The sequence below is a fragment of the Mixophyes fleayi genome, chromosome 1, assembly GCF_038048845.1.
Source record: "Mixophyes fleayi isolate aMixFle1 chromosome 1, aMixFle1.hap1, whole genome shotgun sequence".
In the NCBI taxonomy this organism is placed as follows: Eukaryota; Metazoa; Chordata; class Amphibia; order Anura; family Limnodynastidae; genus Mixophyes; species Mixophyes fleayi.
The window spans coordinates 317,828,976-317,844,001 of record NC_134402.1 but is presented as its reverse complement, the minus strand read 5'-3'; the positions used below and the strand labels follow the sequence as shown (position 1 = coordinate 317,844,001).

Here is a 15,026-nt window from a genome sequence, read left to right as displayed (position 1 = left end):
ACGCATAAGAACAGTATTATAGATTATAGCAAATGTTAAGTATATTTAAGCAGTGTTATTAACAGTAATCCCAGTACTTTTAAAAGATGCAGAGCACTGCTTTTAGAGCCTCCAAACCCTGCTCTTTGCTGGCCCCCTATAGAGCTGTGATGTGCAGCACTTAGGTATGAACCCGCAGGTAGCCAGTTTATAGTTTGCTCCCAGATGCGCGCCATTGCCGTTGATTGAATATTGTACATGCGCCACTCTCCACACATTCAGTCCGCATCTGAAGACACAGCGGGCATTACTGGAAATCCTCTGGGATTCCCAAGGCCAATCCAAGCCCACATGATGACATCATTGTAGGGGGAGTTGTCCAGGAGCAATCAATCCTTCACAGTAGTCAAATTGCTTTACTGTAAATTTCAAGTATGATAGAGTCAGAAAATACAGTTTATTTGCATAATGTAACATCTAATAAATATTTAGATCTAGCAGCATATTTCACCTTAATTTTACAAAACAATTTACATTATGGTACTCTACACATTTACACAAACACACACTAGCCTCAAAGCTGCTGTTAGTTTGCAAATTCTCTCTTCATCCGCTGTACTTGGCACCTCAGGTTACCCCGAAACCTAAAGGGTTTTCGACTGCCTGTCTGATTTTGAAATCAGGGCGGACCAGATAGTCATCCAGGCATGACTTCGCTCCTGCAGATCTCTAGGAACTAAATGACCTTTGAGATGGGCTACAGGCAGCACAAACTATTGGTGATTATGACGCACATGCCACATTTGCAATACACGGCATTAGTCCAGTTAGCACTAGCGATGACTATTCGGACTCTGATCGGGGTCCACACAATGCTGTAAAGCTGTTGCACTTGCAGCTGCTGGGTGGGAAGTTTCACATTTGACTAGATGCACAGATAGGAGCACGAGGAGGGGAAATGGTTAAATGTGCTAACACAGCGCTAATGTGGGGAATTATGACTAGCGCTATGAAAAAGAACAGGAAGGAAGTCTATGTAGATCTGTTCACCATTACTGATATGGCTAAAAAGGGCCTCATAGCTAACTGGATTTTTGCGTGTTCGCGGCGGCGTGCATAGAAGCCATACCAGCGGAATACACAAATAAATTACATGTTTATCAATGATGAAGCATTGGCTTGATGTACCTGCTGCTAGAGTTTTTGTTTGAAGCTTAGTGGTCGGTTAAGCCTGTCGCTGGATTTTAAAGATGTTGAGATATAGTTGAAACCTGGCTTACTTCTTCTGATACCATTTCACCTGCCGCTCTCTCCTACGGGGGCCTCTCACCCACTCCACCAGACCAGACGAGCATCCAGGAGGCGGAGTGGGCCTCCTCCTATCCCCTAACTGCACTTTTCGTGTCATTCCCACTTTACCTTCCCTCTCCTTCTCCTCCTTTGAAGTACACTCCATCCGTCTCTTCTCCCCCATCCACCTGCGTGTCTCCGTCATCTATCGTCCACCAGGGCCCTCCTCCCTTTTCCTTGACAACTTCGCTGCCTGGCTCCCCCACTACCTTTCCTCTGACCTTCCCTCCATCATACTTGGCGACTTTAATATCCCTATTGACAACTGTTCTGACCCCGCCACCATTAAACTTCTCGCCATTTCCTCCTCCCTAGGCCTTACTCAGTGGACCTCTTCCCCCACCCACTGTCTTGGTCACTCCCTTGACCTTGTCTTCTCTCATCTCTGTGATCTCTCTGACTTCTCCAACTCTCCCCACTATCTGACCACCACCTCCTCTCCTTAACTCTGTCCTCCTCCCCTGCTCCTGCATCGCCCAAAGCCACCCTCACTAGACGTAACCTGGATGCTATTGACCCCACCTCCTTCTCCTCCTCTCTCGAAACTCTCCATTCACCCCTTCCCTCCCTGGCCTGTCCCGACCAGGCCTCCTCTCTCTACAATCACTCCCTCACCACTGCCCTGGACGCTGTTGCCCCGGCCTCTTCTATCCGCCGACGCCGCATTATTCCCCAACCCTGGCACTCAAAACTCACCCGCTTCCTCCAAAGATGCTCTCGCACTGCTGAATGCCTCTGGAGGAAATCTCGCTCCCTGGCTGACTTCCTCCACTTTAAATTCATACTCTCTTCTTTCTCCTCTGCCCTCTCCCTTGCTAAACAATCCTTCTTTAAGTCCCTCATTTCTTCTCAGTCCTCCAATCCCCGCCGCCTCTTTGCCACCTTCAGCTTCCTCCTCTCCCCCCTCCCCCTCTGTCCCGCCTTCCCTCTCCGCTTCTGACTTCGCCACTTTCTTCTCTTCCAAAATTGAGGCCATCAGACTGAACATCTCCTCCTCCCCTTCTCCTGACACCCTCATCGCTTCACCTCCCCCAATCAACCAACTCTGTTGCTCCTTCAGCCCTACAACCGGTGAAGAAGTTCGCTCCCTTATTCTTTCCTCTCCACCCTCTACCTGCCCTCTTGATCCCATCCCCTCCCACGTCCTTCGCTCTCTCTCTCCAACGGCCTGCTCTTACCTAGCACACCTTTTCAACCTATCACTCTCCTCTGGTGTAGTACCCTCCTCTTTTAAACATGCTCTTATCTCTCCTATCCCCAAAAAACCCAATCTTGACCCCACCTCTCTTGCTAATTATCACCCTATCTCTCTTCTCCCCTATGCCTCCAAATTACTTGAGCGGATTGTCTGCAGCCGCCTAACCAGGCACCTCGCGGACAATTCCCTCCTTGACCCTCTCCAATCTGGCTACCGCCCCCTCCATTCTACCAAAACTGCCCTGGCCAAGGTTACTAATGATCTCCTATCAGCCAAATCCAAGGGTCACTTCTCCGTACTCATCCTCCTTGACCTCTCTGCAGCCTTTGACACCGTGAACCATCCCCTCCTGCTGCAAACTCTTCTCTCTCTCGGCCTCCCTGGTTCTGTCCATGCCTGGTTTGCCTCATACATCGCTAATCGCTCCTTCTCTGTATCCACGTCTGGTTCTTCCTCCTCCCCCTACCCTCTCCCCGTAGGAGTCCCGCAGGGCTCTGTTCTTGGCCCTCTACTCTTTTTGCTCTACACTTCCTCCCTTGGTGCTCTCATCTCCTCCTTCGGTCTTCAGTATCACCTTTATGCTGACGACATTCAACTCAATATCTCCTCTCCTGATCTTTCCTCCACCCTCCTTGCTCGGGTATCCGACTGCCTCTCCGCCATCTCCTCCTGGATGTCTGAGCGCTTTCTCAAAATCAACATCTCTAAAACTGAACTCATTGTCTTTCCTCCGCCCAGACTCCCATCTCACCATGACCTCTCTATTGTCGTCAAAAACACCACCATCTCCTCTGTCACCCAACTTCGCTGCCTGGGTGTCACGCTCGACTCCTCTCTCTCTTTTGCCCCCCACATTCATTCCCTTGCCCAAGTCTGTTGCTTCCAACTACGCAACATCGCCTGTCCTTTTCTCTCTCAGGATGCCACCAAAACTGTCATCCATGCACTCATCATCTCCCGCCTCGATTATTGTAACCTCCTCCTCACTGGCCTCCCCCACTCCCGTCTCTCCCCCCTCCGCTCTATACTCAATGCATCTGCAAGACTCATCTTCCTCTCACGCCGCTCCTCCTCTGCCTCCCCTCTCTGCCTTGCCTTACACTGGCTACCCTTCCCCTATCAAATCCTTTTCAAACTCCTCACCACCACTTACAAGGCTCTCTCCAAATCTACTGCCCCTTATATCTCTAACCTCCTCTCCATTCACATTGCTGCCCGCTCCCTGCGCTCGGCCAACGACCGCCGCCTCTCCTCCACTCTTATCACCTCTTCCCACTCCAGAATCCAAGACTTTTCCCGTGCAGCCCTCCTTCTCTGGAAGGACCTCCCTCGTTCCATCCGTCTCTCTTCTACTCTGTGCTCCTTCAAACGTGCACTCAAAACTCACCTCTTCCTCAAAGCCTACCAACCATCTACTTAACCCCCATCTCCTTTCTTTAGCTCATCCTCCCTTCTCTCCTCTTGCCTCAACTGGCTCCTCTTGTGCCTGGTCTGTTTACCCTCCCTTAGGATGTAAGCTCGTATGAGCAGGGCCCCCTCCCCTCCTGTCTCCATACTTGTTCTTCCGCTCCGTCTTTACTGCATATGACTAGCCGGAGTTTCTGAAGTATTGGTACTTTTTGTTCATTGTTCTGTATGGTTTCACCCTGTATAGTCTACTCTTAGTACTGTGTGCGGCGCTGCGGATACCTTGAGGCGCCTAACAAATAAATGATAATAATAATAATAATAGTTTGTGCTGATGTCTACAAATGGTGCCTCAACATTCCGCTGCGGGACCAAGTGATTTCCGATACAGGGGAGGATCAGTACTTTGTAAAAAAAAAATAAGAAATTGGGTGCTCAAAAAACAAATTTAAAATTATAATACTGGTGCTCTCAACAACAGGAATCTGAATCTGTGTATATATAGAAAATAAAAGTATGAAGAAATTTATGAAAATTTATTGAAAACCAATCAAATACGCCAGACGTAGCTGACAAGAGTAACACCTGCCCAAACATTCCTTTGCATAATACATTATTCATAACAGCACTAAACAAATACATATGAAAAATAGAATAGTCTTAGCACCCCTCTAGGAGTGTATTTTCACACAAGAGAGTAGCCTCCATCACAGTTTTGAAAATGACACAAATATTATTTTTAACAAAATCTGCTGCCGCCTCAGTTTTTATGATGGCAATTTGCATATACTCCAGAATGTCATGAAGAGTGATCAGATGGATTGCAATTAATTTCAAAGTCCCTCTTTGCCATGCCAATTAACTTTATCCCAAAAACAACATTTCCAACAGTAAAGCATCCTGAGACCATTCATGTGTGGGGTTGCTTCTCAGCCAAGGAAGTGGGCTCACTCACAATTTTTGCCTAAGAACACAGCCATGAATTAAGAATGGTTCCAAAACATCCTCCAAGAGCAACTTCTCCCAACCATCCAAGAACAGTTTGGTGATGAACAATGTCTTTTCCAGCCCGGGGATCAAAACATCGTAATTTTGGGTCAAAGGCGAGGAAACTCCCCAGACCTTAATCCCATTGAGAACTTGTGGCCTTATTCAAGAGGCGGATGGACAAACAAATCTTACAAATTCTGACAAAATACAAGCATTGATTAGGCAAGAATGGGTGTCCATCAGTCAGTATGTAGCCCAGAAGTTGATTGACAGCATGCCAGGGCGAATTGCAGAGGTCTTCAAAAAGAAGGGTTAACACTGCAAATATTGACTCTTTGCATAAACTTAATGTAATTGACAATAAAAGCCTTTGACACTTATGAAATGCTTGTAATTTTATTTTAGTATACCATAGAAACATCTGACAAAAAGGTCTAAAAACACTGAAGTAGCTAACTTTGTGAAAACCAATACTTGTACCATTCTTAAAACTTTTGGCCATGACTGTGCATTCTTAGTCCACACCTTTTAATTTCACAGGTTATCAGTAGAAAGAATGGCAAGATGGCAAACAAATGGATCAGCTAATGAGCTCTCCACTAGCTTAGATGAAACAATCGCCTAAGGATTTTAGTTGCAAATCAGACCCTCCATATGTACGGAATAAAATGACAATTCAGTGGTAATGAAATGCAGACCATATAACCTGCAGTAACTATGATTGAATTTCCATTAAGAATCTCTGATAATCCTGGAAAACATGATTAAAGATCCTGAGCATGTCATTGTGAGTCTAGAGGGGGCTGTAGTTTCTCTGATGTCAAATTAAGCGCCGTCCATTCAGCATGGGATAATATCCTTGGTTTAGTGGATTTCAGGCCTGTTGGTTTAGTATTAGTCTGTTTAGCTGAACTATTTTGCTTTCTCCGCTACCATTTCAATTTTAATTAAAACTGTGACCTTATTTAAAAAGTTTATATCTATGTCCATGCCTTTATACCATGAGTACAGTAAAAAGTTTAACGTGTTAAAAGAGGTTTATTGTATAGTTATGCAGTTTAGTTACACATCAAGTATATACAACCTTCTAATCAAACCCTTTCAATGAATTAATTTTTTTTGTTGGATACATTTATTTATAAAACAAGATTTTATTAATTGTCTTTTTCAGAGCAACATTGACCTCCTTATTTCTTAGAGTATAGATAATTGGGTTCAGGGCAGGGGTCACTACAGCATAGAGAAGAGATACGAGCTGGTCTTGGTCCAGTGAGTTGCTAGATGTTGGCCTCATGTACATGAAACTGATGCTTCCAAAGAAGATGATGACAACGATTAGGTGAGAAGCACATGTGGAAAATGTTTTGCTTCTACCCACATTTGTGTGGATTTTCAGGATGGCTGAGATTATATGGACATAGGACACCAAGGTGAGCACAAAGGAGCTGAGACCTAAAAATCCTCCAGCTGTGAGGATGAATACTTTGTTTAAGAAGGTATCAGAACATGCAAGCTTGAGCATTGGTGGAATATCACAGAAGAAATGAGAGATCCTGTGTGAATCACAGTAAGACAATTGGGCTGTCAAAATGGTATGTGTAATTGAAGTTACAAAGCCAATGAGCCAGAGACCCATGGCTAATTGGAGGCACATTTGTTTATTCATGATGGTGGTGTAGTGCATCGGGTTACAAATAGCCATATATCTGTCAAACCCCATGACTGAGAGGAGCAAACACTCTGTGCTACAGCATGAGACATAGAAATAGAGTTGAGTCATGCACCCTCTGTATGAAATCTCTGAACTTCCGCCTGCAAGACCCATAAGCAACTTGGGCACAGTCACTGAAGAGTAGCAGATGTCCAGAAATGAAAGGTTTCCAAGAAAGAAATACATAGGTGTATGCAGTTTCTCTTCTGTCCATATAGTTGTGGTAATAGTGAGATTTCCACCAAGTGACATGAGATATAAAAACAAGAATATGACAAAGAGTAAATACTGAATTCTTTCATCATTGGATAGGCCAGAAAGAGTAAAATCTGTCTCTGATGTCCAGTTCAACCAGTTCATCTTAGAGACTACCTACCTGGTGAAAAAGATTACAAAGAATGTATGACATAGCATTAATAAGATTTCATAGGGCCAATTTAGGTTTCAACTTAATGGCTACTACTAGACTAGCACTTATAATTGCTCTCTCTCTATAAGCATAGACATGTATACATATATGATCAAAAAACATAGGAAGAAAGGGCGTTCATGGTGTAATAATTAATGTGCAATCAATGAAACTATTGAATGAAAGCAGTGTACATTTTTCAAATAAAAATAAAGCTTATCTGTCAAATGCTCAACAGATGTACTACGGGCAGAATCCTCAGCTCTCACTTATAATCACTTCATTATCTGTGAAGGAAATACACATTGAGAAGACAACTGCCTATGTGTGAAATCTTTTAAAACAGACAATTTTTAATTTAAACAAGGTTAAAGACCCTTACAGAAGATAACATAAAAACAGCGCTTATCTGAGTCCACGGTGATGTAGATACCAAGGAGGAACACATGAAGCTGTTCGGATCAGCAGTTATAATTGTTTCACTGGCAGTAAAAAAATCACTCTAAAAAATGACAATATTGTGAGGACAAAACCGTACATGTTTCGTTCTCTCGAACTTCATCGCCCCTGATTCAAGTGCAGTCTAGCTGGTGGGCTGTAAAAGATGAAATAACAGAAGATGACTTATGAGTCACTTGTAAACTGGGGTCCAGTTTATTGGTAATTGAAGTCACAATAATTACAAGGCTGGGATCCTTAGCAGATTGCTGACCACCATTGCAGCCGTGGAAAGCCAATTAGAGAATAAAGGTAGTCAATACACTATTTTATAAACAGCTGGAAGTCAGCAGGAAGAACTCTCATATAGAAAATAATTATCAGCCTGTCTCAGAAACCTCTCCGAGTAACATAGTTAGGGTCTGATTAGTGTTTGGAAGTATGTCAATTTGCATAGTGTATCTTGCATGAAATAACTCTGTTTATGCTCAGAAATGGACCTTACTCCAATGTCCATAATTTCATGCAAGTCATGTGCAAACGTATGTAACACTAAAGCCTACAACTCAAGGATGGATGGGGAGGGAAGAGACAGACTAATATAGGCAATGTACAATAAGGGCGTGCCAAGGACAATCCGTCACAGATGTGGCTGATTCAAGTCCTGAGTCTCCATCTCCCCTTTGGTCTCTTATCCTGCACCAGTGGTGCAGGATAAGAGACCAGATAATGATTTTATTTTTAATTATTGTTCATTTATTCTCTAATATATTTTTTGCATGCATTTTGATATGACCTCATATTGCTGCAGTCTGTTCTGTCTAGCTACGTAAGGTAAGTACTGTTTACACAACTTACATCCGAAGATGGAACAGGCCCTAAAGTTCTTTACAAGCATATCAAAATTCCTGTTATATATTGACTGTAAAACTACCTTCCGTCTCTCTAGAGGGCGCTGTGTTGTATACACTGTTTGGAAGTAACACTTTTTAGTTTCAGTCCTGTTTATTTCCTCCATTTTGTTCAATAAACTGTTATTCCAGCAGCTTTCTACTGTTGCTTAAAGTTTTTTTTCAATGTGCCAATTTGTAGTTAATGTACAATTTAGTATCATATTTTTGGATAATAGTGAAAGAAACTTAAGCTAACATACATGTTGCTTTTAACTATATCTATTTAACTAATATCCTGTACTGTTTATCATATGTATATAGTATATGTAACACTGGAGTGGGACCTTTCATCCAGAATGCTTGGGATTTATGGATTTCTGAACCTGTCTATATTTTGGAGCACTACGCCTAAAATCTAATAAATTACTTAAAAATTACTCCTGGCTTCCTGAGCAATCTCTCATTTATATTGAGAGAACAGTGCTCCTCACAGTGACTTTAAGAGGAGACCCTCAGTGATCATGTTACAGCAAATATTTACTTTTTTGTTTTTGTTTTTTGGAACCTTCAAGACACGGGGCTAGATTTACTAAGCTGCGGGTTTGAAAAAGTGGGGATGTTGCCTATAGCAGATTCTAGCTTTCATTTATTTAGTACATTCTACAAAATGATAGCTAGAATCTGATTGGTTGCTATAGGCAACATCCCCACTTTTTTTTAAACCCGCAGCTTAGTAAATCTAGCCCACAGAGTCTTGATACGGTATGCCATACTGGCACTTCTCTCCACTGCTATCACTCTATGACAAGTTGGTAGGTTCCTTCTGTATAAGAGGAGCGAAGAGCGAGTCGTGGGACATACAATAGACATAGGAGGAGGAATGAGTGAATAACAGACAAAACACAGACAGTAATAATAGTGTACATTCAGTTACACATTCCATGATAAATGTTTATGAAGTACAAATTAATTTCTTGCAACAAAATTATATTTTGTAACACAGAATGTTGTTCACGGGACCAGTAAATCTAGCAAAGTGCATTATTTAAATGATCTACTATGACATTCACAACTCTATACTATACATTGAGATTTGAAATTCTTTTCACATTTATCAATCCTTTAAATGCATGCTATTGTTCTGTTAGCTGTCATTTCAGACAAAGTGAGACTGTCAGCAATATGGATAAAATGATGATAAAACTACAAACATGGGAGCAGAGGGGAACTATTTAAATACGTTTCACCTACAAATTTTGAATGCAGTGACAAAAATAATAAATTAATGGTACAAGCTGATCACATAAATGACTATTGAGCATAGTTGTCAAATGTTCCTAATTTCCAGGGACAGTCATAGATTTTAAAGGTTTGTTCTTGTAAGTGTCTTTATTTTTCAATATTTACACAATAAAATATATATTTGTCTGCATGTAGGATGTAGTTCTTACCTTATATTCTTATTCTTTAGGCTTTGCAGGTTAACATTTATTAAAAAAAGGACTTAAATGCAAAAAAGTACATTATTACCACATGTTATAAACATGCCATGATGGGAATTGTAGTGCTCTAAGCTCCACCGATTCAGTGTACAACCTATGTAGATGCTCTGTTTCAACATCAAGGTCCCGTGAAAGTATTATAAAACAATGGCAACTGTAACAGACAATGATAGTGTATAGTTATTTGCTTTTAGATGTGACAGAACAATTTAGCTGCAAAGTGATGTAAAATATAACCAATAAGGAAAAGGGAGCATTGACAGAGAAATATAATTATGGCAATTGTTCAAATTAAATTCACCGTAATATTACCAACGAGTTTATTGTGCAGCTTCTAAAAATAAAAGATAAACTGTTATTCCTTGTAGCTACTATAGAATTTTATCCCTCATTCCAGCCATATTGCAATTTCAGTAACTGCACAAAAATGCCGGTTTTCTAATGGCCGCTTTAAAATTGTCGCTGAAAATGCTTCTGCCACATACACTTTTCCCACTACCAGCTACAATTGTTATTCCACTACCTTATATATATCAATTGTTCCCCACAACTCTTAGATTGTAAGCTCATATGGACATATGCTTCAATGAATGTCGAAATGGCTAAAAATCAGATATAGGGAAAAAAATAAAATATTTGCTGAAGGCAAAAGCGTTAGGGGTAGTTGAAAAACAACGTCTGTTGGAGACAAAAACACTTGTAATTTGAGCATTTTCAAAGCTTTATTTGTAAATAAAAGATAATAATAATAATAAAAATATTATTATTATTATAATTATTATTATAATTATTAAAATAATAAAAGTTTTATCTAGTTAATAAGCACTCCAACAGAACTGCATTACATTATACCAAGCATCAAGGCTTGTGAACACTGCAGGCAACACTGAAACTGGCACAAAGCAATATGATTGCATATCATAATGTTTGCACAGGTCCTTTTGCTTACATTTTGTTTTGGGCTATCAGTGTTAAAACATGTTTAATAAGCTTGTAAAAGGCCTAAAATGGATCACAGTACAGGTCCTCCCTATTCCCTGTGTATATTTAAATATTATTATAAAATCTGCTCTCTATAATTACACAGTGTAATACAATGATGGACAAATATATTAGGACTCGATTAATAAGAAAATGCAAGTACGCCACTTAAAGATAGACATTCACATATTGCAATTAACTGAATGTATACAGAAACAAAACATAGCTAAGATAATTTAAGATATTATTGTTTTTTCTTTTGTGACTGTTTAGCTCAATATTTGCTGCATCTATTATATAATTCACTCTGCCTTTAGCCCAGAATAAGTTTGTGATAATTCTCTGCATAGTTTTCCCCATCTAGTCCTATATCTAGTTCTCTATTTCCAATAATGGTCTAATAATTCAATTAGTAATAACATTGCATGTTATCATGCCTCAGTGTTTTTGTTTTTAATAAAGATTTCACTAACCTGGCTCTACAGGCCTGGGAAAGTAGTCACAATAGTTAAATTATTATATACCTGAGATTTGAAGTAACTTTGTAAGAGTAACAGTGTGTAGGTGGATTTTCCAGTTTGAGAAAGTAGGTGATGCATACTATAAGATATACTTTAAATACATTATTATTTTTCTGAGCTGCTTTATTTAAACATTATGCCTCCCTGTAGTGTTGCAGTGCTAAAAGGAAAGGTAATGAGAGGCACTTCAGGGACTAGACGATTATTTTAAAAGAAAAAAAGTTCAAGTCCTATCTGATCTTAACCCCTACTAGAGATTTATGGTTAGGGAATACACAACAGAGCATACATATAAACCAGTAGTCAATGTGGGGGTATATACGGTGGTATGCCATACCGCCATATCCCTACTGCCTTCATTGTAAAACTATCAAATTCTATTCACTAAAATTTCCATTATATTTTTCATACAGTCACTTCTAAATTTCCATACCGCCACTCCTAAGTGTCCACTTCGACCACTGATCTAAACACAAGTTTTATTTTAATGCATTTTACATTATTATTCCGGCAGAGAAAAAGCCACCTCTCATTTGAAATTATATCCTGAATATTGTTGAAAGAGGAGAGCTACGCTCTGTCTCCTTCGTCCTCGGTAGTCGAATGACTGGGACTTTGCCTGGAGCTCATCAAATGGAATTTCTATTCTTCCGTTTCCGTTTAATTTAAACATATTTATTCCACCAGGCAGGGGGAGTTGGGGTCCGGGCTTTTTGTATAACTGTCACAAAAATGCTCTCTGTATTGTATGGTGGTCATAGGAATGCTGTCTGTATTGTATGGCGAACACAAATGCTCTCTGTATGTATGGCAGTCATAGAAATACTCTCTGTATGTATGGCAGTCATAGGAATGCTTTCTATATTATATGCCAATCATAGCAATGTTCTGTTTACTGTATGGTGGTAATAGGGATGCTTTCTGTATTCTATGGTGGACACAAGATTGCTCCCTGTATTGAATGGCGGTCATAGGAATGCTCTCTGAATTCTATGTATTGTATGACATTATGGTGACGCTCTCTATATTCTATGGCGGACACAAGAATGTATTGTATGACATCATAGGAATGCTCTCTGTATTCTATGACAGAAATAAGAATGCTCTCTCTATTGTATGGCAGAGACAAGAATGCTCTTTGTATTGTATGGCGGTCACTAGGATGCTCGCTGTATTTTATGGCGGTCACAAGCATGCTCTCTGTGTTGTATTGTATTCACTACATTAATATGTATCACTATCGTTGCCTTGATCTGGGACAGGTATAGAACTCGGGTCGACTCACAGTCACCAATCCTCCACATACTCCCCTTATGGAACAACCATGACTTCCTTCCAGATCTCTCTCGTTCTCACTCCCAGCCTTGGAAGGTTGCAGGCATCCCTTTTGCTTTCAATCTTACCATCAGAGGCACTTGGCTGCCATTTGATGCCCTTTGTGCCAAACACCCTGAACTTTCTTGGAAGCTTTTTAACTACATTCAATTTAGACTCTTTTTGGGCTCCCTCCCATCAGACAGACTCCTTTGTGACCATACTGACTTTGATGACCTTTCCTCAAATCACCACTTAGGTGATCTTATCACTCTATGGCATGCTTTTGGATTGGGCCTTGGGTCCTCAGGGCAAGCAAGAGTGGAGAAAAGGATCTTGGCCCCCTCCTGATTAGGACTCCTGGGAAATAATCAGGGAAAAGTTTGCACCCAGCTCCATCTGTTAGAGCTACGGCAAATCTCATAAACTTGTAGAACAGGTAGCAGAGGTCTTCACCTATAGCAGCCGCCTTTCCCGTAGAGCTGAGTGCACTCACAGGTACTCGGATGCCCCAGGACTTAAATTCAGAGTAGTACAACAGAGTCCAGTAAGCGAGCCAAGGGTCATATACGAAAGATTCAATCGAAATCACAAGAGCAGAGGAGTTGGCTGGGTTGTGGCGGTAATGTACTGATCCTGGCCGTTACCATGGCAATGGCCGGGATGAAAACCGGAAGTGACGCCCCAGTCGTCATGACGATGGCCGGGAAGTGTCTGAGGGGACAGAGTGAGTCGCGGCGGTGCCGAGCCGCCAGCGCTCATAACACCATCTCTTTTATGTACAATTTATAGAGCTCCCACATTTATATGACAGAAAATCGTGCCATATATTTAATGAAACAGGAACATATTAGAGCCCTGGACATTGAGTCATGGCTTATCATTGTTTTACAGACTCCATATTTTTGCCAAACCCATGACTACCTCCATACAACCACCATAATCATATTTGCAGTCATTACAGTTGGAAATTATTTTGTTGCGCTCACAACTTATTCAGTTACAGACTTTGTTACCTAACTTGCTCAAATGTTTCTCATCCCTGTCTGAATCCAGTCGTGGTAATGATACCAGAAAGCCTAACATTCTAGCACTTCACAAATAGAATACACCACAATAAATTTCTGACCACATGGACACCTAGGGGTGAGGTGGTCCTCGCCCCACCTGACTAGAAAGAACATCTTCGCAGAAGGATTTTTAACCTATGTTTCTACTATGCCAGTAAAGAACATGTTTTGCAGCAATGTGTTTAAACAGAAAGCCCTGTCCAGTTTCTCAGAAACAATATTTCTCAGGACTCCCGCCTGTTCGGCCAGAGATGCCTCACAGCACTGTTTGGCCACAGGGGCCTCACAGGGCTGTTCAATCAGAGGTGCCTTAGGATGCCCATCTCAGACCTCAGTGCTCAGTCCAAGCCTCCAGAAATATGTGCTCAGTCCGAGCTCATTCATTTATATCCTATTTCTGAATTACAGAGACTTCTATCCTCACCTTTGGGCGTGAACTCAATTTTGCCCTTACCATTGTTCTAGCTGTCGTCCCAATCAGGGGCTCCAGCTCTCCTGTCATCCCAGCTGGGGACTTCAGTCCTGCAGCCCATTTTGAGTGCACAGAGACTGCTGCCCAGTCCGAGCTTCCATAGACTGCTGCCCAGTCTGGGCCTTCTGAGTTGTGTGCCCAGCCTGGACCTTCTGAGTTGTGTGCCCAGCATGGGCCTTCAGAGATGTATGCTGAGCAAAAGCCACCTGAGATATGTGCTCAGGCAGAGTCCTCTATGATCTGTGCTCTGTCTGTATCTGAGCTATCCGCTCCATCTAAGCTAAATTTTTTGTGTTCTACTAGTGTCCCAGTCAGGGACTCCTGTTCTGCTCTCCCAGTGGGGTACATCTCTGAGACTGCTGCCAAGCTTGGGTGTCCAGAGACTGCTGTCCAGTTCTGGCCTGTGGACGGTATCTCCTTGGCCACCGGCTCTGAGGACCCTATTTCCCCGGCCTCTGGGCCTGAGGGGACATCGTTGTCTGCTCTGCCTGAGGTGCCATAATCATCAGTGCAAGGACCAGTCAATTGTTTTTGATGGAGACATTACTCAGTATATGGCATTGATGCATCAATGTGCGAGTCAATTATATGCCCACCTCGGGCCATAAGGTCCTTTCAGGAATAAACAAGCATAAAAATTAAAAGTCATGTGGAGTGTCTGGAATCCACGCCCTAAAGGGGGGGCTATGTTAAGACTCTGTATATATAAATGCCCTCTGCAGTATCTTTGTCTTACCAGAGGTGATGCTCTTGTGGACTTTTGAGACATTGCACCTCACCTTATCATTTCC

At 41.8% G+C, this 15,026-nt stretch overlaps 1 protein-coding gene across 1 annotated transcript; it reads right to left on the bottom strand.

Moving 5' to 3' along the window:
• Positions 1-6,056: 6,056 nt before the first annotated feature.
• Positions 6,057-6,995, bottom strand: LOC142153015 (olfactory receptor 5V1-like). The gene has a single exon (XM_075210271.1). It carries the CDS (start codon positions 6,993-6,995, stop codon positions 6,057-6,059), a length of 939 nt encoding a protein of 312 aa, XP_075066372.1.
• Positions 6,996-15,026: the final 8,031 nt, after the last annotated feature.